Raw genomic sequence first — 27,241 nt, forward strand, 5'->3', positions numbered from 1 at the left:
TAAGGGGTAGGCCATTTAGAACTGAGATGAGGAAAAACTTTTTCAGTCAGAGAGGTGTGAATCTGTGAAATTCTCTGCCTCAGAAGGCAATGGAGGCCAATTCTCTGAATGCATTCAAGAGAGAGCTGGATAGAGCTCTTAAGGATAGCGGAGTCAGGGGGTATGGGGAGAAGGCAGGAACGGGGTACTGATTGAGAGTGATCAGCCATGATAACATTGAATGGCGGTGCAGACTCAAAGGGCTGAATGGCCTCCTCCTGCACCTATTGTCTATTGTTTATTGTCTATCCTGGAGTGTATGATGGAAGAGTGTAGCGGGAGCTCTCACTGTATTTGACCTGTACTCCACATGTCTTGGAGGTTTCGAATGGAGTTGCGTAGAGGAAGCTTCATTGCACATCTAACTCATTTTGTATTTATGCTGAGTGCTTAATGGAACAATATAGGGGAAGCCATATATTGCATCACATTGCACCTGCCCTGATGTTCGCAACAGGTTCCTAGAATCCAAGAATAGTAAAATTTTACAAAAAGAGGAAACTCTCAAAGATGTGAGCCTAGAGCTTCTCGGAGACTTGCCACAGTATATGCCTTGTCCGCCATTCAATATCTGATCTTGGCCTCAGTCCCACTTTCCTGCCTGTTCCCCAGACACCCCTATGAATCTATCAATCTCTACCTTGAATATAGGTCATCCCCTTCAGCTCTCTGGTGTAAAGAATCAAAAAGATTCACAGCTCCGAGTGGAAAGATTCCTTTTCATCTCCATCTTAAATGGGCAACTCCTTTAATTTGAAGCCGCACACCCTTGTATGATCCTCTCAATAGGATATCAGTATCAGCCTTTAGGATCAGATCCATTTCAAAGGAATCACCTTCAATCCTTCCAAACTCCAATGAGTGTAGGACCAACCTGCTCAATTATTCCTCATAAGCCAATCCCTTCATCCCAGCAATCAATCCTGTGAGCCTTGTCTGGACCACTTCCTCAATTAAGTAGAGCTAAACTGTGCTCACTGCTCCAAATGTTCATCTCACTAACATCCTATGTCAATGTAGCAGGAGCCAAAGACCAAGAAAACAGCCCCTTTGATCCACGGTGAAGGTATGGAAAGGATAGAATTGGTGAAGGGAGTCATTGGGCGGAGAAAGAGATGGAAGGGCTGTTTGAATGGAATGATCAAAAGATTAGGAACCAAAAAAGCTCCCGATGCTCGAAACCTGAAAATAAAACAGCAAATACCATAAACACTCAGCAGGTCAGGCAGCCCCTGTGGAAAGAGGAACAGCGTGTTTAAGGTTAAAACGGGCTTCAGTGTAAGTATGGAGCTCCTTAATTAAGAAATAGTGGAATTGTTGAGTCCTCTTGGTGTGGTTTCAGTAACATCCTGTACCATTACAGCAAAACGCCCACTTTTAAGTTGCATTCCCCTCACAGCAAGGGCCGACAATCAACTCATCGTCCTAAATCGTGCTGCTTTTGTTGTACTATAGGAGAGTTGCAGAGTGGGTCAACAATTGTTTTCATCTTTGATTCCCCTTGTCTTCGACCTGAAATGTCATCTGTGCCACAGATGTTGCCTGACCTACCGGGTTTGTCCAATGTTTTCTATTATGTCAGGGGGTTGGAACCTGGAGGGGATGGGGTCTCAATGGAGGCATTGTGGGGCAGTGGTGGGGAGGGGAGGTGCTGATGCAGGGCAGGAGAAAGCCAGGAGAACACAGGGTCGGTTAAGCTCCCGATCCCAAGCTATGCTGGGAAGCCCAGCAAGGGTCACTGCCAGGTCAGCTCAGGCCAGATTCCCGACGGTGCTCCAGAAGGATTATTGAGCAGAGAGTGACATCATTTCAGGTACCCCTGAAGCAGAAGCGCATTAGTCGCACAAGGATAGCTCTTGCCCTGTCAGATTTATGGAGAGACGCACTTCATTCTCGAAATTGATTTCCAATTGTACAAAGCTAAAATAAGCAATGCTATGCAATTGAATTTCTCGACCGTTACATTTCGATGAATTTCACAAAATCTCCATGGAAATTTAAGCTTTATGCATGATAAAACCGGGAATAAATCTGCTATTTAATGCTGAGCAAAAAAACAAAGTGCTGGAGGAGCTCAGTGCAGCATCTGTGGAGAGTAATGGACAGATGTTTCTGGTTGGGAACTTTCTTCAGAATGATCGAGTGGGGGAAGTGGGGTGCAATAAGAGAGAGGTGGGGGTGGGGCAGGCCCTGGCAAAAGATAGGTGGGTGTTGCTTGGCAGATGGACAGAGTAAGTGGCAAAGACTGGAGATGAAAAAGAGACGAAAGGTTGTCAGATAAGCAAAACATGCAGGAGTGAAATGGTAATGCGGGGGGAGAGATATGGACAGAAGTGGACAAGAGGAGGGGAAAGGGAGGGGGATAAAAGGGAAATGGGAGACTCAGGGTTGGAAAGAGTAGGAGGTGAGCATTCATCCATCGGTCATGAGTCTGTCCACAGATGTTAGTGGTGGTGAACCTGCAAAATTCATTGCCAAGTCATTGGGTATTTTTAAGGTGGGGTGATTGACAGATTCTTCATTAGTAATGGTGTCAAGGGTTATGGGGAGTAGGCAGGAGAATGGGGTTGAGAGGGAAAGATAGATCAGCCATGATTGAATGGCGGAGTATTCGATGGGGCAAATGGCCTATTTTTGCTCCTGTGACTTATGAACTTATGTTGCCTGAGTTCCTCCACCACTTCGATTTTTGCTGAAGTTTCAGCATTTGCAGTCAATAACGTCTGCATTCTCTTGTTTAATGCTGGTGCAGAATGGCGAGGCTCCCTCCACCCCCACCCCCCCCCCCCCTTTCACCTGACCTCCAACTAAATGATGGGATTGCACTGAAATAATTCTGGTGTGGAATTCTCTTTGCTCCCTGTGGTTCCCGATCAGATATGCAGGAGTGGCAGTGAGTGGCCTGGTTACTCGTCCTGCGGCAATGAAATAAAGTGGCACTGCCAGAAATAAGCCAACACCTCACCACTCCCCAGTCCGTTACACTGACACAACCACTCATTGGAAATTGGTTCACGTCTCAATTTAAGTAAATGCCGCTTAGACGTATAATTTTACTGCACAGAAACTGGCCCTTCGGCCCACCATGTCCTTGCTGACCTTTTGCCAATCAACACAAATCTCATTTGCCAACATTCTATGCCTTTGCCATTTACGCATCTGTCTTAAGTGCCTCTTTAACATAGTAATTGTACCTGAGGTTGAATTTGAGTTAGATATAACTTGTAGGGCTAACAGAATCAGGGGATATGGGGAGAAAACAGGAACGAGGTACTGATTTTGGATGATCAGCCATGATAATATTGAATAGCGGTGCTGGCTCGAAGGGCCGAATAGCCTACTCCTACACCTATTTTCTATGTTTCTATGTATCTAATTCTAACATTTCCTCGGGCTGTGCTTTCCAGGTATCAACCACTTTATGTGTAAAAAAATACTTACCCCTCAGATCCCCTTTAAAACTCCTTCCGTTAAACCGATGCCCTCCTCTTTTTGATACATGTTTTTGCCAAGGGAAAAATATTCTATCCAATATTACATAGCATATTTATGATCTATGCCTTTCATAATCCTATATATTTATATCGGACTTTCCTTCAGTCTCCTTTGCTCCTGGAAAAACAGCCCCAGCCGATCCAATCTCTCCACATAATTACAGTCTTCCAAACCAGGCAACATCCTGACGAATCTCCTCTGCACTATCTCCGACACAATCATGTCCTTCCTATGGTCTGTAGTGTAGTGACCAGAACTGCTTACAGTAATCTAAGCAGTGCTTTGACATTTTTTTTTCTCCAGAAACTGGAGATGATATTAGAAACACAGAAAATAGGTGCAGGAGGAGGCCATTTGGCCCTTCGAGCCAGCACCGCCATTCACAGTGACTGGTGTACAAGGACACCCAGGTCTCGTTGCACATCCCTTTTCCCTAATCTGACACCATTGAGATAATAATCTGCCTCCTTGTTCTTGCCGCCAAAGTGGATAACCTCACATTTATCTACATTATGCTGCACCTGCCATGCATCTGCCCACTCACTCAAGCTGTCCAAGTCACCCTGCAACCTTCTGGCATCCTCTTCGCAGATCATGTTGCCACCCAGCTTTGTGTCATCTGCAAATTTGCTAGTGTTACTTTTAATTCCATCATCAAATTCATTAATTATATATTGTAAATAGTTACGGCCCCAGCACCAAGCCCTGCGGCACTCCACTTGCCACTGCCTGCCATTCTGACAGGGACCCGTTTATTCCTAGTCTTTGTTTCCTGTCTGCCAAGCCATTTAAGATTTCAGTTTCTCCAATAGGCCTTTTAGAATAAGGCTTCAAATTGTTTACCTTGTAAAGGCATCAATATGTAAAGAGTGTTTTAAATTTAACAATGCATACGAATATTAATGATGCAATCCAAAATAAGTGTCTCTATTTTCCGTCTCTGTATGATTGCTCAGATCCCTGTGGACTAATGGTTTAGTGAATAGATTTGAAAAGATAATAACTTTCTATTTCCTGTAATACAATAGATGAAATGAAGTTATTGGTGGAATATCACCATCAAGATAGATGATTCAGTGAGGGAGGTCTTGTGCTGTGTTGTGTTGCCCTTCCTCCTCAGATAGCCTTGACCAAACTGCTAGGAGTGGCCTGTGTGACCATTTTAGTACAGGAAATGGGCGAAGAATAGGATGGGAAGAATGGGGGGGAGGGAGGGGGAGGGAGGGAGGAAGGGGGAGGGGAGAGGGGAGAGGAAGGGAGTGGTATAGAGAGAATGCAAAGACTGGATTACAAAAAGTTGTGTGAGTAGAGTAAGAGTTATAAATATGTGCTGGGGGCACATGTTGGTTGGAATGAGAGCCAAAGTGCTCTTCACACAAGTGCATGGAGTATTAGCAACAGCAAGCATTGACAAAGGCAAATCCTATGTTAGTCCCCATTGCAAGAAGACTTGAATATAGGAGCAAGGATTTCTTGCTATAATTATAGAGAATCTTAGTGAAACACATTTGGAGCATTTTGTGTAATTTTCAGAAGGAATATTCTCACCACAGAGACTTCACAAGAGGGCAGTTAATTGCAGGAATTCCCTGCCCTCGAGGGTGGTAGAGGTCAGATCACTGAAGATGTTTAAGGGGGAAATGGTAACATGTTTAAGAGCTCAAGCAATTGAGGGTCATGGGGATTAGGCACACGAGAGAAGTTGAGGCCAACATAGATTGGCCATATTGAATGGCGGAGCAGGCTTGAGAAGCTGAGAGACCTGCTCCTGCTTCTATTTGATTGTGTTCTTGCGCAGTGCAGCGAAGGTTCACCAGGGTGACTCTAGGAATGGCAGTGCAATTGTCTGGGGAAAGATTGGGTCAACCTTAAATCATAGGGCTAAATAGCATGGAAAGATAACCTTCGGCCGAAATTGGTCATGTCGCCCAAGTTGGCATTCTGGGCAGGTAACACTTCTGTGCATTTGGCCCATATCCCTCGAGACGCATCCGATTCATATACCTGTTCAAATGGCGTTTCACTAGACGATAGAACAATGAGAGGGGCTGTAATTGAGGGGATCCAACTTGAGCTTGCAGCATTTTGATAGATCTAGACAGACGAGGCATGGAGGATGTTTTTCCTAGCTGGACTGAGTCGAAAGTGGGGTCACAGGTTACATGGTATAGATTTATGACTGAGATGAGGAGAGACTTCTTCACTCAGAAAGAGGTGAACCTATGGAACTTACAACCACATACGGCTGTGGAGGCTGAGTTGCTGAATAATGTTAAGCAGATTGATAAATTCCCAGATGCAAAAGGTTAGGGAGAGTAGAGGAATGTGATATTGTAATGGATAAATCTATTGCTGACTTTGAACATTTTCATTGTAACTATAATGTAAAAATTGTCCCTAGTGGGTGTAGGATAGTGTTAATGTACGGCGATCGCTGGGCGGCACGGACTTGGAGGGCCGAAAAGGCCTGTTTCCGGCTGTATATATATGATATGATATGATGATAACGGTATAATTCTGCATCACCTGATCCTGCACTCTGTTAATTTTGTCCTTGCACTGTTAGTTTTACTTCCATAAGGCCTTAATGGACTTGCGTAGATAATGATTTGGTTTGACTGGATAACACGCAAGCAAAGCTTTTCAATAAATCTTGGAACACTTGACAGTAATAAACCAACACCAATAACAAACACTGAACATATTGAGGGAGCTCAGAAAGAGATGAAACGCATAATCACATACGGCTATAAAGACCGAGCTGCTGAATAAATTCCCAAATGCAGGTTTAGGGAGAGTACAGGAATGTGATATTGCAATAGATAATCAGCCATGATTGCATTCAAGGGCAAAACAGTCTCAATGGGCCAAATGGCCTGCTCTTTTTTGTATTATCTCTATTTCTATGAAGATATGTAGTCGACTACAGGCGCAAATGTAAATTGGAGAGCGTGCCTTGGTAGCCATATCTGAGATAAGGATGGATTTATTGAGGGGGAGGAGTAGTTTTCCTGATTAAGGACAAAACAACTTCAGGATATAAGAAGGAAGAAAGGCATATGAATAGAATTAAGAACCTAGAAAGCATTTAGTTCTTAAAATCCCTTCAGGCTGCAATTGCTAAGTGGTAGAATGTATTAATTCAGTAATTGGCCAAGCATGCAGTGAAGGCAATGTAGTGTTAATGGGGAATTTCACTTCCAAATAGATGAGGATCACAAGACCTGGATCCATCAAGAAAGCAGACTCAAAAAGCTAAGTAACAATTGAACCATTAGATTTAATTAGCTGCCTGTTAGTGCGATTTCATTTATTGAAAAGTAAGTCTAGTGCAATGTTTCAAAAGGAAGAACTGCAGAACAGTTACTAATATTCCAGGTTTAATGAAGAAGGATTTCTCTGGGATCACTCTGTAAACCCACTAAATTGTTCAATGGATTATATCGCAGGGCAAGATGAGTAGACGTCATGACATTGGACCTGCTCTCTCGAAGGGTCCAGCACCTAGAAACTAGACCAATGCGCGCAGTTGTTTATGGCATGATTTGCACACAGAAATGCTTTGCACGCGGTTGGATTATGCTAACCATCATCTCAGGGTCAAATATGGATCGTCGGGGATTGGCTCTGGCACTTCCAGGTGTGGTGCATTTAGGTCTGATGTTTGTCTGGCATCAGACAGGTGTCTACTGATGCTACCCAGCAAGCTGTGGCCATTTCCATGCAAACTGCCAGATAAAGGCGTGACCTGCATCTCCTTGGGGATTTGCTCACTGCCTCTGCCTGACCCATTTCTATATGCTCCACTATGGCCCATACATGTCACTGTGAATAGTCACAGTATCTTTGTACTGTGTGTCTCAGCACAGGGAGTTCCAGTCACTACCTCTTTGATGAGCCTGTAACTAATAGTAACTTGGGGTTACTGGCACAGGGATCAATGAGGGTCCAAATCAATGGGTGGGAATCAGACAGCTTCCCCGTCGGGTCTGGAGTCAGGCAGGGTTTCCCTCTCTTCCCTGTCTTGTTCGTCTGTTGTATTGAACCCTTTGCCGAGTCCATCAGGAAGGATGCGAGCATAAGAGGAGTGACATTGCCAGGCAGTGGGGGCACTCGGGTCAAGGCCTCCCTGTACATGGACGATGTCGCCGTCTTCTGCTCGGATCCAGGGTCGGTCCGCAGACTGATTAGCGTCTACGACCAGTTAGAGTCGGCCACGGGAGTCAGGGTGAACCGCAGGAAGAGCGAGGCCATGCTCTTTGGCAACTGGCCCGATCGATCTCCCATCCCCTTCACCATCAAGCCTGACTTCTTGAAGGTGCTGGGCATCTGGTTCGGGGGGGCTGAGGCGTGTGACAGGAATTGGCTGGAGCAGATAGCCAGGGTGGGGAAGAAACTGGAGCTGTGGAAGCAGCGCTCCCTCTCCTTCACAGGGAAAAATCTGGTCATCAGGTGTGCGGTGCTCTCGGGGCTGCTGTACTTGGCATAGGTGTGGCCCGTCCCTCCCTCCTACGCCACAGGGATCACCCGGGCCGTCTTCCGCTTTATCTGGGGGTCGAGGATGGACCGGGTGCGACGAGCCACAATGCACAAGGCGGCAGACAACGGGGGTAAAAGCGTGCCCAACGTCGCCCTCATCCTGATGGCCATCTTCGTGTGTGGCTGCATCAGGCGGAGCGTAGAGCCAAGGCATGTGGGCACCAAGTGCCACTACCTGCTGAGGTTCTTCCTGTCCCCGGTGTTGCGAAGGATGGGCCTGGCGCAGATGCCACGCAATGTGCCAGTCAGCTGGACATTGCCGCACCATCTGTCGATTGTGGAAAGGTTCTTCTGGACCAATACCTTTGACCACAAGTCCATCGGGCAGTGGTCAGTACGGAACGTCCTGCAGGCACTGCAGGGGAATGACTCCATGGATCCTGTGGCGTGGTTCCCAGAGCAGACTGCCCAGCTTGTCTGGTGAAATGCCTCATCGCCAGAGCTTACCAACAAGCATCAAGACCTGGCTTGGCTGGCGGTGAGGGGAGCCCTCCCAGTCAGATCCTTCCTGCACCGCCGGAACCTCACTACCAGCGCACGCTGCCCTCGGGTTTACTGCCATGGAGAGGAGACGGTTGCCGACCGGAGTGTGGATTTGCAGAGTCTGGAGTGGTTGGCAAGGGTCCCTGGCACGATTTATTCCGAACAGCTCTGTCACAGAGGACTCTGTGATTTACGGACTGTTCTCAGGGACGCATTCATAGACTGACATCGAGTGCTGCTGGAAGGTCATCAACTCGGTGAAAGACGCTCTTTGGTCTGCCCGAGCTTTGTTGACCTCCCAGTGGAGCGAGCTGTCCGTGGGGGAATGTTGCCGACTGGCCCGCTGCAGACTGCAGGAGTACGTGCTGAGGGACGTACTGAAGCTTGGTGCAGCCAACGCCAAGGCTCTGTGGGGGAGGACCACAGTCTAGGGTCCTTCTGCTGCTGGACATGGGGGGCAGGGTGTGGTGGAGACGCCCCACAAAATAAGGGAAGGGATTCCACGCCAGTGGGCCACATGAGTGGCAAGGGTGGGGGGTAATTTTATGTGACCCTGTGGAATTCCTGTGACCCTGTGGAGTTGTGAATCTGTGGAATTCTCTGCCTTAGAAGGCAGTGGAGGGCAATTCTCTGAATGCATTCAAGAGAGAGCTAGATAGAGCTCTTAAGGATAGCGGAGTCAGGGGGTATGGGGAGAAAGCAGGAACGGGGCACTGATTGAGAATGATCAGCCATGATCACATTCAATGGCAGTGCCGGCTTGAAGGGCCGAATGGCCTACTCCTGCACCTATTGTCTATTGACCCGTGTAATGAATGTATGTATTGAACGTATGTATAGCCTCCGAAAATGTCGGATGAAGTTTTGTAAAGAACATCTTCAGGAGCAGCTTTTTATCCCCCTGCCCTGTGGCTACGACAGATAGTGTACTCAAGATTTGACATGCTTCCCAGCAGTCATTGCAGAAGTATCACAGCAACAGTGTGCTCTGTAGGCAAGGAGCACTCAGGTAGGGGTATTCACAATGTGCCAGATATCTTAAGTAGAGTAATACTTGCATCAAGTGCAGTGGCTCACCAAAATTAATGTCAGGAAAGTAGTAATAATAGAGGAAATATCAGCTCCAAAGGGCAATAAATCTTCAGGGCCAGTTGGCCTCTAAGGCAGGATTTCAAAGAAGATTGTTATTTAGAGGAGGTCATTAGATTTTTGATGGATTGGGAAATTGAGGAAAATGGGGAGTGGCACAGAAGTGCAGTTGAGGCCTTGGGCAGATCAGTAATGATTGCATTGAATGGCAGGGTTAGGTTGAGAGGCCACTCCTTCTCCTCCCGACCTGCATTCCTGTGTGGGAACATTATAGATGGTCTAGCTGTAACATTCCAGTGGAAAGAGAGATGGTTAATGTTCCTCAGAGTTAAAGGTACCTCTAACCCGAAAAATTAACTCTGTTTTTCTCTCCGCAAATACTGCCTGGCTTGCAGAGTGTTTCTGACATTTCCAGCTTTTCGTGTTCGAATTAAAATATGTGCATTTTTTAAAACATTCATTACCATTTTCCACTGAACTCTATTCGGGAACTGTTCCTTCAGATTTAAAAAATCTGTCTATCAATCCACTATTTAAGAAAGGTGCGAGAAAGGATACGGAATTATAGACCAATTAGCTTCACATCTGTTGCTGGAAAATTATCAGTCCGTAATTTGAGTGACAGAACATCTCGGCAATTTTTAACTGATGAGAAAGAGCAGGCAAAGATTTTAAAGGATAGTTTTCATCTCCCGAACTTTGGAAATGGTTTATGTTGTATGGAATGGAATACCTCTGGGTGTTAAGTATATTCAGTTCAGTCAGGCATTTGAATAAAGCCCTTCATAGTAGATTGTTAGCTGAAGTTTGAGAATTTGGAGGCGTGTTATTGACTTGGGGAAAAACTGCCTTAGCGGGAGGAGACGGAGAACGGGAAATGGACACGAGCAGGTCTGTATCAGTACAGGTAATTATGGTGATCTGTAAGGGATCTGTGTTGATAGTTAAATAATTTGCGTATTTATTAACAGATAAGATAGGAAAACCACACATCTAGATTGGTGAATGGCACACTAAATAGGCAATGTTGTGAGCAGTGTTGAAGAAAGCATTGAGTTCCAAAGAACAAGAAGGTTAATCAACCATGCAATTGGAATTCCTTGCAGCCAAGTGCGATGTCCACTGAAAAGAACAGAAAGAGTGCTTTCCAGATGATTACAAGATAAGAACACTGGGTACCCAAAGGGATTTTAGGATTCCTTGTAAATGGACGGCTGAAGTACAAAAGAAGCCACAGCGAGTAATGAAAAAGGGGGATGCAAATATGGCCTTTGTATCTGGAGAAAGAAAAGAAAAAGAGGATAGAGATTTTGAAAGGACCATATAAAACCTGAGATGGATCACATCTCAGTTAGGTGAGCCTCGGGAGGGATTTGTAAGAAAATAACTGCAGATGCTGGTACAAATCGAAGGTATTTATTTCACAAAATGCTGGAGTAACTCAGCAGGTCAGGCAGCATCTCAGGAGAAAAGGAATGGGTGACGTTTCGGGTCGAGACCCTTCTTCAGACTCGAGAGGGATATACTGGGCAGAGTCATACAGCACAGACACAGGCCTTTCAGCCCACTGAGCCCGTGCTGACCACCAACCACCCATTTACACTAATCCTATTCTGAATTTGAATCACCAAAGCATAGAAGGCTGTGGGCCAAGTGCCACTAAATGGAATTGGTGTAGATGGGGACTTGATAATCATTACGTTTCTTCAATATACAAATCAATTATTCTGTTACTATGAATGGGATTTTAGATCACACAACTTCTGCCTGGGTCTCTCACATAGCAATGAAAAAGATGTAACGTTATCTTCAATGCACTCTATCTCTCACCACATTACGTGCAGAACTTCTATTCACTGACTGTCACGGTCTCTGTTGCAGTTGCAGTGAATAACTGATGACAGGGAAACCAGCCGACAGACAAGATAAGAAGTGAAGAGGCAGCTGCAGCTTTCACCGACTCCACGCAACAAGGCACAATTCGAGGATCTTCTGGACAGTTTGCTGTCTAATCACCTTTGGCTTCGGTGTGTGCACTGCCTTTTTCTGACCTCTGTCACCTCCTTCCTTGGATCTCGACTGTGTTTGGGAGGACCGGCATCCCACTTGTATCATAGTTGTAAATTTTATTCCCGTTCCCTGTGGAGTTTTTTTTCCATTAACATATGTTCTCAGTTTGTAAGATACTGGGGACATTTTCAAAAGTTGGTGTGAAGAGAGAATGTAATGCTTTACAAAAAAAAAAGTTTTTAACTGTGTTGTTTTTCTTTTCCTTCGAGTAACATCTCCTCCTCCATGTGTTCAGAGCTATTGTACCAAACGAGAACAACACTGATATGAAGAGACCGTAACCTAGTCTGCCATTTCTGATGCAGCACTGAGGGAGTGATGCTTTTTTCAACGTGCTATTATTTCAAATTAGGTGATAAACTAAAAGTCTACCTACCCAGTCAAGTGAGAATGAGAGAGGTCCTGAGATGGCTGTAGGAGTAAAGGTCACCTTGAGTTCCTAGTCTATGTTTAGCTCTCACCAATTTCATTCAATAGATAAGATGACCATTTATCTCACTGCTATTCAGAGGACCTTGCTAAGCCCAAATTAACTGCCCTCTTTCTTGCAACACAAGTACACTGTATAATATTTGTAATTGACTGTAAGGACTGTAAGATATCCTGAAGGCCATAAAGGATTCTATTTAAATGCAGGTTTCATTTTTTCATTTTTGAATAAATCAAAAGCCACTGGCTTTTGTTCTTGTTGTTTAGCTTGGTGCTGCAGATACTGTTTGGTAGTATTGACCAGAGATGAAAGCCCCTACTGTGATATGCTGGCCATGCTATCAACCAACCTACCAATATAGGAGGGAGCATGCACTGAATTGCCCATAGTTTGTCCCGTTTCCCCCCCACCCCCCAACATGTTAGGAAGGGGGGTATAATTAGTCACACAGCAATGTTCATGTTTTCTCATGGCATGTAGGCCCTCAAGTCTTTGACACCTTACAAACCAATCCCATACCCCCATTTATTTCTCTGTAACCAACTCTCACATGCCCACTATCCACCCTCCACACCTAAAACTCTCGGTGTCCACCATCCTGCACACCAGGATTAATTTATGTACCTGCACATCTTTAAGACATGGGAGACATCAGAGCAACCACGGGAAAACTACGTGGTCACAGATCAAATGGCCAAACTCCACACCATTAGCTCCCAAGGTCCCGATCGAACTTGGTCCTCTAAGCAGCACGAGGCAGCTGCACTACCCTCTGCACTGCTAGAAGCATAATCATTGAAGGAAATACTTATGACTTATGTGTAATGAGAACTTGGATGACCCACCATTGACACTTGATAAAGGGATTCTGGCATCAGGAAGGGAGATAACTGGTAGCATAGGAACAAAAAGAGGCATAGAAACAGGAAAGGCATTGTCCTCTCAAGCCTATTCTACTTAACAGGTAGACAGTGCTCAACCTGTATCTCATCTACATTTATCCACCTTGGTTCCATATCTCTTAACCTAACAAAACAATAATCTCAGTAATAATGCTTTTGGCAAAGACAATTCCATGTTTCCACTAGGCTTTGAGCGCTTTCAACATCATTCCTAGATGATCTCATTGTGCTCTTCCTTGTTGTCATTGTCTCCACTTGAGGAGACTTTTTTCAACAGAACTAATTTAAATCCTTAAATTGATCCCCTTAAAAAATCCGAGTTGGTTTGTCCCTTAGCCTTTTGTATTCAAGGGAATAGAGCCCTCATGGAGCCCTGTTGTCATCACATAATTCTCTTGCATGCAGTTTTAGAACCTGGACCCACTGGCGTGGCCAATATTTTCTGCCAGAGATGCAATGCCCCCAGACCTCGATGTATTATTTCACATGGCAGACAAGCCTGAGATTGACACTCATAAGCGAATCCTTTCAAAAGCATCTCATCCATGGACTGCAGGTAAATCTTCATTGATTATGGTGAGGTGGAGACCATTTTGGCTATTTACAGCTGATTGGCTTCTGTTTGAGTGGTATTCATGTATTATACTGGCTGCACCTTAATGGACAAGTTTGCCTTGACACTGCAACACTGTCATAGAGCAATACATCACAGAAACAAACCCTTCAGCCCACTGCATCTGTGTTGACCATTGCACCCATGTGTACTAATCCCAATTACCTGCATTAGGCCTGTGTCTTGATGACTTATGTGCTTATCCAGGTGTTTAAATGTTGTGAGAATATCTGCTTCCAAAGCTTTTCTCAAGTAGCTAATTTCAGATTTAAAACCACTCTCTGTGAAAAAATCGTCTCACTCAGATTCCCTCAATGCTCCTACCTGTCACATTAAACCTTTGCTCTCTAGTTTTAGGCTTCCCCACCATGGGGGGGGGGGGGGGGGGAGATTCTTTATCCTATCTCTCTCCTTTCATAATTTTGTTTACTCCTAACACTCAATGACCTCCACTCCAGAGAAAACAAACATGGCCGATCCAATCTCCCTTTATAACTGAAATGCTCCAATCAGGCAACATCTCTGCACTCTCCCCAAAGCAATCACATTCTACCTGCAGTGTGGCATCCAGAATTGCACAACATACTCCAAGTGTGGCCTCACCTGACCTAACTGTGACTCAGAATTACCCAGGGGGGTAAAAGGCTCAAGGTGACGCGGCTGTAATTGCCACCAGCAACATTCCATAGGCTGAGGAAAAAAATTGTTCCCCAAGCATTGGAAGGGCGCAACCTGAGACCAAGAGTCATGCTCGAGTCATTCTCTCCCCCTCGGTGATCCTCACCCAATGATGAGCAGCCCAAACAAATCTCTGCCCTGCCCTGTACTTGACTGAAGGACCATTTGCCAAAGGTCTATTGCCAATGTAATATCAGCTCACCATGAGGGATAGCCCCAGGAATGTGAAATGAGTCAGAGCTGGATATTCTGAAAAGGGGCATAGTTTGTGCAATATCTTGGAGCACGGCAAGGGCCTTGAGGGGGAGGGGGCGGAGGATTTGGTAAAGGGCCAAACAGCCGGGGATAAGGAGAAAGGAGGGGGAAAGAACAGTGCTACTGCTAGATCTGGGTAACAAACTCCACTCCCCATTCCCCAACCCCAGGGCTCCTGCGGATAGCACACAGCAGTCAGTAATGGCGGAGGCTTGTCACAGTCGGAGGCATTTCCAATTATATTGGTCAACAGTTTCTGTCACAGTGTGTGGCATGTCTTTTCCTCGATCGCAGATTTATTTCACAGCACGGCCAAGGACAGCAAACATTTAACAATAGGGTGCACAGAGAGGTCACTAGAAATACGGCAGCTTTGCTGAGACCTTTTTAAATAGTTTCACTTTAATGGTTGTTTTCAAACTAATTAACCTGTGATTTCCATCTATAAAATGGGATGGTTCCTGTGAATAAGGTTGATGCATGTCTCAGCACAATCTGCTCTTAACCGTAGTCACCAGCCGGGTGACCCCATGCAGGAGGAAGGGGTGTGGGTCAGAACACATGTTTTGTGTATGTTTGAATGTAAAGTACCGTTCAATCGTGCCTCCTTTGAGTTCATCATGTTTTATGTTTAGATTTGAAGTGCTTGTTTCAGCTTGTGGCGATTACTTTCTTCTTCTCTTCCTCTCTCCTCTTCCCTTGCACCCTCCACCTCCCAACTCCTCACCTTGTGAGCTGGTGAGATTTTCAAGGTGCCCTTGTATAAAACATTTCAGTCCCACTTCTGGTTTTTACGTGGAATATTTTGGTATGTGGAAAAATTCAAGTTGTGAGTAACTGTTGACTAGATGGAGATCCTTCCATTATATTAGATAGAGAACTATGTAAAAAAACATATTGGTTCTCTTGCTTGCCTAGACTAATGAAAGCTTGTTCTCTGTACTCTGCTTAGATAATTGGTCAGATGTGAAATGGGTTTGTACATTATTTTACACAGGGTTTGTACACTTTTGCACAGCTCCCTTGTAACATCGGTACAAGGCCCAAGTAATTATTTACTGGCTGTGAAATTGGCAAATCCATTCAAGGAGGCCTGGGATGCTAGTTTTGGTTGGATGTGACCCTGGAGGTTCAATCACATGCCTGTATTGGTCACTGAGAACCCTAATCTTGCACATACATAAGGAACAATTGCTTTTTAAGATACCTCCAAATTGTGTTATTAGTGCATCCAAGAGAGAAGATGATGAATATGGGAAGCAGTATTGGACCAGAAACTATTTCTCCTGCCCCTGAAGAGCAGCAACATATGAATCAGACTCCCACAACATTTGGTCCCTTTTCTGAAATATTCTCATTCTCATCTAGTTTCGCTATGTCATATTAGAGTCCTGGACCTGGTGTAATCAGAGAAATAAGGAGGGACAATCATTGGTTGTGGGATATGACATTTATCTATTCAGTACCAGCCCACAACCACCTCCCAGATATTGACCCTGCATGTTTATTGGAAATAAAAGTACTACAGGTTCTGTTCAGTTTTAATGGACCATGTTGACATCTCCCGATGAAAATACATCCACTTTTCCGATGCAGAGACTTCTAGTCAGTACTATCTGGCTCCCAAATAAAGGTCGAACAACTAATAGAAAATATTTTGAATGGATATGAGCAAAACAATCATATTCAACAAAACAAATAATGGATTTTCTTCTATTTCCAGAAAAGGAATATACAAAAAAACAAGCTGCCAAAACCAACTCTTGAGTAATAGACTTTGAACAAGCTTTGAACAAGGGTGGCAGAGGTTATGGGGAGAAGGCAGGAGAATGGGTTTAGGAGGGAGAGATAGATGGGCCAAATGGCCTAATTCTACCTCTTATGATCTTTTGAAGCTTGTGAATTTGACTGCACATTACTATCCCTGTATTCTCTGACCCACACATGAGCACTGAACACAGCCCTTCAAGCCAAGCACAGACTTCTGTCATGTTACTAGTTTAAAAATAATCAGTGGAGAATGATCTCACAATCTCCTTGGTTTGGAGATCTGAGTAGTGCAACTCGGGGAGGATTTCTGGAAGATCATAATGTGTAAAGCAAAGATTGTGACTTGTTTTCATTCTGTTCTAAGACTTTGACTTATTGTGATGTTTGAGTACACTCTCTTGTGTCTGTGTAAATAATAACTTTGGGAAACACTTGCTTTGTGTCCTGTGTGGTTCCTGCTGATCCCTTCAAGTGTTTTCTTTCCTGAAGATTTGTAAATTAATTTCATACAGTACTGGTTCTGTATTATTAATAATAATAAAGATGTTTGACACTGAGACAAGACTCTGAGGCTGTTTTTGTTTAATGATTTCGGGATTTAATGATAAGGGAGTGATGATTGAGTTGTCTTTTTTGTCAACATTTTTCCTTTCCTATCTCCAAAGGAATTTTGGGAGAGGCCTCACTGAGAGGCCTCAGTCCTTCTTCTGGATGCTGTCTATGTGGGGTTTGCATGTTCTCCTTTGTGACTATTTTGGTTTCCTCAGAGTGCTCCAGATTTTTCTTGCAAGCACATGTGGAGAGATTATTTGACAACTGCAGAGCACCATCAGTGTAGTTAAGTGGCAAAAAAGATGAGCTGTGAATGGAGACACCTGTCTGGGTGAATACAGTACAGAGAAGTAAGGAAAGAGACCATAGGACTGATAGGACTGCTCTACTGGGAGCTGCCCTGCAACTGATGGAATGAATGGGCTCCTTCTGTGTTGAAATAAGGAATATAATCTGCTCCTCCTTACTCCTTAGCCACTGGAGTAACCAATATCAACTCCACTATACTGTACAGTATATCAGTTCTCTACTCCAACCTTCAACCTTAAACCTTTGTGGGAGTGATAAAGGAAATATCACTGTTACTTTTTTGTGTTTCCTTTCTCATCGTTAGTTTAATGAGTTTCCTTTCTCATCGTTACTTTAATGAGTTTCCTTTCTCATCATTACTTTTTTGCATATCTTTCATTCATTATCTTTACCTCTCTACATCATCGTCTATATCTGTCGTTTCCCTTATCCTTAACCAGTCTGAAGAAGGTTCCCGACCCGAAACGTCATCCATTTCTTCTCTCCAGAGATGCTGCCTGTCCCGCTGAGTTACTCCAGCTTTTTGTGTCTGTCTACTCCCTCCCATCCTTCACTCAACACCCTAGCCTTTATCAGCCCTTCAACAGTTGGTTGCATGCTCACCTCCAAGTCAGCTTGTAGATTCCAGTTCCAGAGATCTGAGCACCCTGCCTTGTCACATGTCCACAGCACGTGGACAAGCCTTGGGACTGGGAACAAGATCAATCCCATCAGATGGAAGTAAAGGATCTCAGGGCAACATTTCAACAATGAATATTAAGTAGCAGGTTGTCCTCAATATCTGCCCAATATCTATCCTTCAACCAATATCAGAGTAATTATCATACTGCCGTAGGTTATGTGAACATTTATTAATTTCCTAATTATAGCAGATATAATTTATTTAAGGTCATTTGCATCTCTGCGGAGAACTTTGTGCCTTGAAAAATGCTACGTGTGCAAGTTCTTTGGCTCTTCATAGAAAAAGGACGAACATTTACAATTCAGAGCACAATCGATCGAACGGGAGACACGAATATGAACTTAATTAATTCTGGATAATTTTGCTCTTTTTGGATTGGATACCTGCTGTAACACTCATAGAGTCACACAGCACAGAAACAGGCCCTTTGGCCCAACGTGTTCAAGCCGCCGAAAGATGCTCCATGCTAGTCCCAGCTGCCGCATTTGACCCATATTCCTCTAAACCTTTCCTAACCATGAATCTGTCCAAATGTCCCTCAAATGGTGTTCTAGTATCTGCGTCAAGCACCTCCTCTGGCATCCTGTTCCATATACCCACCACTCTCTGTGTGAAAGAGTTGTCCCTCAGGATGCAGTCAGATCAGCACAATATTGAATTGTGAAGCAGGTGAGCAGACCTACTCCTGCTTGTAATATGAGTGTTTGTAGAAAGATTAAACTTTGCAGTGAGTTACTGCTCGCCATAGAGTTTGTGCTGTTTACCATTCTGTCTTTGCCATCAATCACCCGGTCTCTTGTTCTCTGTACACAGAAAGCTTCGAGATATCAAATATATATCTCAGCTTTCTGCAGTCCCTTCCACATCCATCAACCAATTGATGCAAAAAAGAACAGAATTTTGCACCATACACCAAAACACAGCACATTACAAATGAATTGAAACATTTCCTTTCCTGCAACTTTCTGGGGGGAAAAAAACTTTCGATGAAGCACGGTTCTGCTTTCTTGCCTCCAAAGGAACAGTGGGCTGCAACATTACTGCCTCACATTGCAGGCTCCCAGTCCAGGCCTCAGTACGAGCAGCTAGCAACTGTGTTGTGTTTGGGACAGATCGCAGAGTTAAACATACTCACAACTAAAACTATGCTGGGAATTGCACCCAGATGGGGAAACAGTAAAACAGGGTGTAGTATCCCAGGAGGTATCAAAGAGAACCAACCTGTAAAATCTATGCTATTTCTATTTCTCATTCAGTTTAATCTAAATCTCTCTTTCTCTCAAATGTTCCTTCCTCAAGCCATCTAATTCTCTTCATATACACCTGCAGATTCAGGTCCTGATTTTCACAGGATGGCTGGGGAAGGCATTGATAGAGGAATCCGACGAGGTCAGCATCCAGGAAATTCTGCTTGTCAGGCTTTATATTGCTCAGTGATCTAAGGGAGAGTACTTAAGGAAACAATTAGGCGGGCAAAAAGAGTACATGAAATATTCTTGGCAGGTAAGATTAAGAAGAACCCTATGTCATTCTGTAAACACATTATGAACTGGAGAATAACCAGAGTAAGAATGGATTCCCTTAGCAGCAATATCAGAATCACTGCAAATTCACAAAGCAGTAATCTATGTGCAACCAGCAAATATTCTAAATGAATACTTCTTGTCTGTATTCACCTCGGAGTAGGAAGACAATGAGTTCATGGAGGGGTACGTTCATTGTCTGGAGCATGTCGGTGTTATCACTGTAGAGGTGTTAGCTATCTTGGAATGCATAAGGATAGGTAAATCCACAGGACCAGATTATCTAACCAGGAATGTCAATTACTATGCAAAACAAAGAAGATTGTTGTGGTCCTGGTGAAGATCGTTGCATCCTCTTTAGCCAGAAACCAGTGGATTGGAAAATAGCTATTGTTGTTCCTTTCTTTAAGAAGGGCAGCAAAGATAAGTCGGGCAACTACAGGCTTGGATGCCAGTGGTAGGAAAATTAATGAAGGTAATACGAAGGGATATGATTTAGGTGCATCTGGAAAGACAAGAACTAATTGGGGATAGTCAACATGGCTTTGTGCAAAGCAAATCATGTATTACTAATTTGATTGAGTTTTTTAAGGAGGTAACAAAGGAGATTGATGGGAGAGGGCAGTAGACATTGTCTACAATATCTATGTGGACTTTAATAAAGCATTTGACAAGGTATCATGTAGTTGGCTGGTGCAGAAGGTTGAAGCACATGGCAAATAGATTAAAAATTGGCTTGGTGATGGGAACCAGAGGGTAGTGTTTGAAGGATGGCTTTTTTTATTGTACATCTAAGGCTAGTAGTGTACCTCAGGGATCGGTGCTGGGACCTTTGCTGGTTGTGATAGATATTAATGACTTAGATGTGAATGTAGGTAGTGCGATCAATCCGTTTGCAGATGGTGCACAAATTGGTTGAGTTGTAGATATTGAGGAAAGTTATCTAAGGCTGCATGAGGAATAGATCAGATGCCAGAACATTAAGCTGGGCAGAGCATTAGCAGATGGAATATAATCTTCACCAGTTCAAGGTGATCCATTTAGAGAAGCTAAATAGGGATGGGCATATACAGTAAAAGGCAGGATTCTAAGAAATGTTGATGAAAAGAAAGACTGTCCAAGTACATAATTATTTAAAGTGGCAACACAGGTTGATAAGAGTGGTGAAGAAGACATACAGCATGTTTGCTTTTAGCGATCAGGGCGTGGAGTATAAGAATTAGAACGTTATGTCGCAACTTTTCAAAACACTGGTTATAACATGCTTGGAGTTTTTATCAACCATCTTCAGCCTCCAAGTGACTCAGTTCAATAGGTCAAGATGTGCCAATCTTATTTTTATGGGAAAGATTGGAGCAATGGAATTAAAAGCAGTGTGGGATGCTGAAAATTGCAGAGACAAGGCAGTGGGGTTAGTTTTGATGAGAAATCGTTGACCTGAAACATTAACTGTTCTTTGTTTTTCTACAATTGCTTAATGCAGTATACCTTTCACGCATTTTCAGTTTATTTTTCACAGAATTCGATACTTAAATTAGTTTGGAATTTTTCTGGGTAAGGACCAAAAGAGACACAATGACCTGGAATAGTTAATATTTGTGCTTTAAACTTGGAAAACTCCCTGGATTCTGCAAATGCTCTTTCCTCTGTTTATCCATTGTCATTATTGCTTGCTCTTAACCAGACACATGTTGTTGCCTTGGGCTCGCTCTTGCCTCCACACGTGACAGTGGTACAAGAGGGAATTCCAAGATGGCGGTGGTGGTAGGTGTAGGGGAAAGTCAGCTGCTGTGAACAGTCAACAAACTCATCTCTCGTGCCCTTACGATTTTCCATAATCCAAGCCACATATTTATGCTCGCATGTCAAGCAATGCGAACTGAAAGTAAAATAGACTTATACATATAAATTCTGCGATAACAATCTTTTATTCAGTACTTGTATTTTTTTTAAGTGATTGCTCGAATCCGTGAGGGTGAATTGCCGTTACCCGAAATGCTGTGACGTAGGGGTCACCCGTGCTTAATTATGATGCCCCCTGCTTTACAGACACCATGCTTTGCATTTTGTACTGTGCAGCTGCAAAGTTTCCTGCACTGCAGACAACTGCTGCGCTCCACCACGCCTGCCTGTCCTTCGGATGCTTGTTCACTGTGGCTTCAGCTCCCTCTCCTGGAAGGTGCTTGATGTGCAATCAAGAGTCCAGAGAGTCAAGAGTGTTTAATTGTCAAATGTACCGAAATGGAACAATGAAATTCTTATTTGCAGCAGTGCAACAGGTTTGTAAACACAGTACTCAATTACAAAGAAAAATTTAATTACTTTAAAAACCTCATAAAATACAAACACAAAAAAAGGTCCCTGGTGTAACCAAGACAGTTCATTGTTCAAAGTTTAGTTCAAATTTATTGTCACGTGTACCGAGGTACAGTGAAAAGCTTTAAAATGTGAAAGGTTGAGAAGCTGTTCCTGAACGTGGACATCACAGTTTCAGAATCTTATCTCTTCTTCCCAATAGCAGGAATGAAATGAGAGTGTGGCCAGGGTGGTGTGGGCCCTTGATGATGCTAGCTGCCTTTTTCAGGCAGCGTCTCCTATTGATCCCTTCGATGGTGGGTGGTCAATACCCATGATGGACTGGGCAGTGTTCACCACTTTCTGTAATCTCCTTCATTCTTGGGCATTGGAGTTGCCGAACCAGGCCGTGATGCAACCAGTCAATATGCTCTCTTTAACACACTTGTAGAAGTTCAAGAGAGTATTTGTCAACATACCGAATCTCCTCAAACTTCGAAGGATGTAGAGGGGTTCATGGGCTTTCTTGGGTCCAGGACAGATCTTCAGAGATATGCATGCCGAGGAAATTGCCACTCAGCCCACCAGACGTCTGAGGCCGGATCTGTGGAAAGGGTTTCTGTGCCTATGCATGTAGGTGGAACAGTGCTTGTTCCTCCTCTGGACAGAAAGACAGCACACATGAGGGCAAAAATGTTTTGTACCTGGCGGCAAAAATGCTTTGGGGGCAGGGATGGGGTTGTTTGTGACCCTAGGGGACAAATATGTTCCATTACATATCTTTATTCTTCTATGATCCTGCAACTATTTCCTTTACAGGTATCTAACGAATTCAAGGCTTAAAAGTTACTTTAGAATCTGCTCCTTTTCCAACAAGACCTTGAACCTGTTTCTTTTCTAACAAGATCTTGAATTTGACACAAAATAATACCTCAGCGGGTCAGGATGCATCTTTTGAGAAAATGAAAAGGTGAGGTTTTGGCTTGGGTCCCTTCTTCAGACTCAAACCAGCAGCTGCAGTTCCTTTTTATTATGTTACACCTTGAATCAGCTAGTTTTTCAACAAAATCTAATGTGTGTAGGGAAGAGATGGATGCAAAAGTGGAATAATATAGAACTAGTGTGTTCAGGTGACCGATGGTCAATGTGGACTCAGTGGGCTGAACGGCCTATTTCCATGCTGTATCTCAATAGACAATAGACAATAGGTGCAGGAGGAGGCCATTCGGCCCTTCGAGACAGCACCGCCATTCAATGTGATCATGGCTGATCATTCTCAATCAGTACCCCGTTCCTGCCTTCTCCCCATACCCCCTGACTCTGCTACCCTTAAGAGCTCTATCTAGCTCTCTCTTGAATGCATTCAGAGAATTGGCTTAAGAAACTGCTCTTCATCTCTCTGTTGTATAAATGATGAGCAACATCCCCCTAAGAAGGAAGAAGCCAGTTTACTTTGTGGGAGAGATAGGGTGCACAAACAGTTATTATGTTAGTACATAACTTCAACCCAATGATTAGAATTGAGAATACCGAAGTAAATTGAAGTCTTGTATTGATGCTTGCACGCATGTCTTTATCAGCCGAGGCATTGCGATGTCATGTTATAGTCGTAAGAAACACTGGTTAGGCGGCACTTGGAGTATTGTGTGCAGTTTGTGACAGTACAATATAAGCAGGGTGTGGTTAAACTACAGGGGGTACAGAAAAGATTTGGACTGCTTAAATTATCAAAGAGATTAGAAAGCGAGGTTGGATTTCCCTTGAGTGAAAGAGATAGGGATGTGACATGTCACGGTAGGTGTAATTAGGAGAGGCGTAGATGGAGTAGATGGCCAGTATCTGTTTCCTATGGTAAGCGTGCAAGGTTTAAGGAATGAAGAAGGATTTAAAAGAGAACAAAGTGTGACTATCTACCCTATCTATGTCTCTCATAGTTTTATAAACTTCTGTAAGGCCATGTCTCAGGCTTCATCACTCCGGATAAAGCAAAATTTGAACCACCAACCTACCATATGGTGACCAAAACTGCACCCAATACTCCAACCGCAGCCTAACCACCATTTTGTACAACAGTAACAAAACGTCCCAACTCAGCTGGTAAAGGCAAGCCTGCCAGCATCAGTCCAAACCACATGATTATTAGGTTAAAATCACCTATTAACATAATCAGTGTTTGTGCAGCCCATCTCCCCATAACGTAAACCCCCAGCATCCCCTTTGCTCACATTAGGTGGACTCTGCTCATCACTCATATGACAGAGGATCAGTATAAGAAAGTGGCACTGAGGTAAAAGTTCAGCAAAGCAGACACAAATGGCTACGTTATCACAAATGTTAAAAATAGATGCAAGGTTTTTTTAAATGTCTAACGAAGTCACATCTTTACAGTTCAGTAAATTATTACAAGTGATAAACAGTTTTATGATTCACTTCATTGGTCTCTAAACACACTCTGATGAGTAATTTGTGCAATGTCTGTTGACATTTTGATCTTATCAACAGCACATGAAATGGCATGATTTATGCTGGAAACCACAAATTGAACAAAGTTTGCAATGTCTGGACGCCTTCAAACAGAAGACTTAATGGTTTACGATTCAATGAGAAATAGCAGAAACAATTGCAGATGTTTCTTTTTTGATGTCTTAAAAATCTCGCCAGAAACATGGGGACAAAGTGGGATTAGGGTAAAGTGACTGTGGTTTTGCTTGACAAATCTGAATTCGTATCCGCTTCCACATTGCAATACAAAGATATTAAAAGAGGATAATGATATCTGTGCAGAAAATATGGGAGAGAATTCCAGAGCTTGGGGAATGGACAGCTGTAAGACACAACCACCAGTGGTGAGGTATGTGTGGTGAGGAGATCAACAAGAGGACAGAACTGGAGGAATGTAGAGTTCTTCAAATATTGTAAAAATCAGGTGCTTTGAATCTGCTCCGAATCACAGCTGATCTCCTTTCTTCCTCACTTTTTCAGACTGCTGAAAAGACCTAGCGGGTCAGACAGCATCGCTGGAGAACATGGACAGTTGACATTTAGATTTGGGATCCTTGGTCCCGTCCCAAAACGTCACCTATACATGATCTCCATGGATGCTGCATGACCCACTTAAGGGCCTGTCCCACTTAGGTGATTTTAAGGTGACTGCCGGCGACTAGGCTGTCACCGACAGTTCGTCGGGGTGTCGCGGGCATGATTGTGAGGAGTCTTTCAAAGATCGTAGTGGATCTCGGCGCATCGCCGAGAAATCAAATGGTTTGAAATCTCTCGGCGACAGCTGGCTTGTCACCAGGTATCGTTGCTTATTGCGGTCGCTGTCGCATGCTGTCCCCAGGTTTGATAGCTTCACTTAAGATACATTTAGAAGCAGATAATATTAAAATAAGTAAAGTCATTTCAAAATACCATAAAATGCTTGTGTTTAACCAATTTATTTACCGTCAGGACATTTGACAGGTAGATTGGAGGCGACAGTTTGAGTCAGGTAAGCATGGGAATTTTCGCGATGTTTTTGGCCTCAGCCATTACATTTAAAGTGGGCTCCCAACCCAGATATGCAACCCAGAAACCAGATATGCATCTCCCTTACATTTTCAAAGAATGCCCACACACTTTTCACAAACATCCACTGAACCACTTTTAAAATTATATATTTTTAATACAGCTATTAGTAAACTGGAAGTAAATCCAGTTTATTCCTTGTTACAGTGAAGCCTGGTTTTTAAGTAACCCATACAAGGCGTTATAGTTCAAAACTCTCAAGTACTTACCGACTTGCCAGTGATTTCAGCGAAAATTAGGTTGCCAGAGAAGCATTGACAGCGTGGGGATTTTCGCGATGTTTCAGAAGACGCTGTAATCTCGACCTGACTCGGCATTGTCGTGGTCATTGTCGTCGGGTAAAAGAAAGGTTCGGCGATCTACTACGACTTTGAGTCGCCGGCAGTCGCCAAAAAGATCGCCTAAGTGGGACAGGCCCTTTAGTTACTACAGCATTTTGTGTCTTGTGCCTTGGTGAACTAGTTCCTTATTTCTACATCCTGAAATGACCCCTCTTGTGCGAAGAAAGGTTTCCTGACCTTCCAATCTACTTCTTTGCAGCCCTTGCATTCTTTGTATCTGCACATTCTCTGTAACACTACATCGTGCACTCTATTTTCTTTCTCTTTTTGCCCTAGCTGTTGTACTCATGCGAGGTTTGATTGTACTGGTGTATGGTCTGGTTTGCCTGGATACAATACAATACAATACAATACAATACAATATATCTTTATTGTCATTGTACAGGGGTACAACGAGATTGGGAATGCGCCTCCCATACGATGCAATAATTTAATTAATTTAAACAACAACAACCCAATGAAACAATTGTAACAGCATGAAAAACAAAGTTGTTCACTGCATCTCTGTACCCATGGCAATATAAAACAATTCCAATCTCAGTGCCATTTATCTGTCCTAATCTCTGAACAATCAGAAAATATCAATATTTGCTCTGAATGAGCTCGGTGACTGAGCTTCCACAGCTCTCCAGGGCTCACCACTTTCTGCATGAAGATTTTTTATCCACATCTCGTCAATAAGTGCACATTATTCTGAGACTGATTATTGACTCCTCAGCCAAGGGAAGCATCTTCCCCGCATCCACCCAATGAAGTTGTGTGAAAATGTTGCAAGTTTCATTGCGATCTTCTCTCATTCATCTAACAGTGTACTCAATCTCAGCACACGTTACAATCCCACCATCCCTGGATCCATTCTGGTGAATCTCTGCTGCATTCTCACCAGTGCACCTTGGTACACATAAAAATAAGCTAAATTAAACAAACTAAACCTTGCCTCTCTTATTTTGTAATCAGCCTCTCAGATTATCTTTTTAATCAGCCTGAATATTTACAAAACTAAACTTATCTAAAGCAGCTTTGCTTTTGCTTTATATTTAGTCATACAGCGTGGAAACAGGCCCTTCGGCCCAACTTGCCCACATCAGCCAACATGTCCCAGCTGCATTTGGCCCATATCCCTCCAAACCTGTCCTATCCATGTACCTGTCTCTGATTTCTCTGATTTTCAAGGAAGGTTCTCGACCTGAAACGTCAACCATTCCTTCTATCCAGAGATGCTGCCTGTCCCGTTGAATTACTCCAGCATTTTGTGTCTGTCTCTGATTTACTGTTAACTATTTTTTCAATTTACCAAGGCCTGATTCACTCTCATTCTATTGAAATGCCTTTAGTTAACTATTTTTACTTTGAATGATTGCTGCTCCTTTTCTCTTACTAATCCAAATCTTGCAATGTTATGATTTATTTTTATCAAATATCCCACAACTGAAAATTGTAATATTTGACCCACCTCATTCCCAAAGACCGGGCGGCATGGTGGCGCAGCAGTAGAGTTACTGCCTTACAGCGCGATCCTGACTGACTATGGATGCTTGTCAATGTGGAGTTTGTACGTTCTCCCCGTGACCTGCATGGGTTTTCTCCAAGATCTTTGGTTTCCTCCCAA

The 27,241-nt window shown here is 43.6% G+C and overlaps 1 protein-coding gene across 5 annotated transcripts in view; it reads left to right on the top strand.

The window, feature by feature from the left end:
• Positions 1–16,916, top strand: part of LOC144594287 (RNA-binding Raly-like protein) — a 735,788-nt gene extending 718,872 nt beyond the window's left edge. For all 5 annotated transcript variants that reach the window (XM_078400591.1, XM_078400592.1, XM_078400588.1 and 2 more), the window contains one exon: positions 11,527–16,916. In XM_078400591.1, the coding sequence (XP_078256717.1) occupies positions 11,527–11,535 (9 nt within the window). In that variant the 3' untranslated portion in view covers positions 11,536–16,916. The remainder of the gene's footprint in view (positions 1–11,526) is intronic.
• The last annotated feature ends 10,325 nt before the right edge of the window (positions 16,917–27,241 follow it).

This window comes from Rhinoraja longicauda, chromosome 6, assembly GCF_053455715.1.
Source record: "Rhinoraja longicauda isolate Sanriku21f chromosome 6, sRhiLon1.1, whole genome shotgun sequence".
Taxonomy (NCBI): Eukaryota; Metazoa; Chordata; class Chondrichthyes; order Rajiformes; family Arhynchobatidae; genus Rhinoraja; species Rhinoraja longicauda.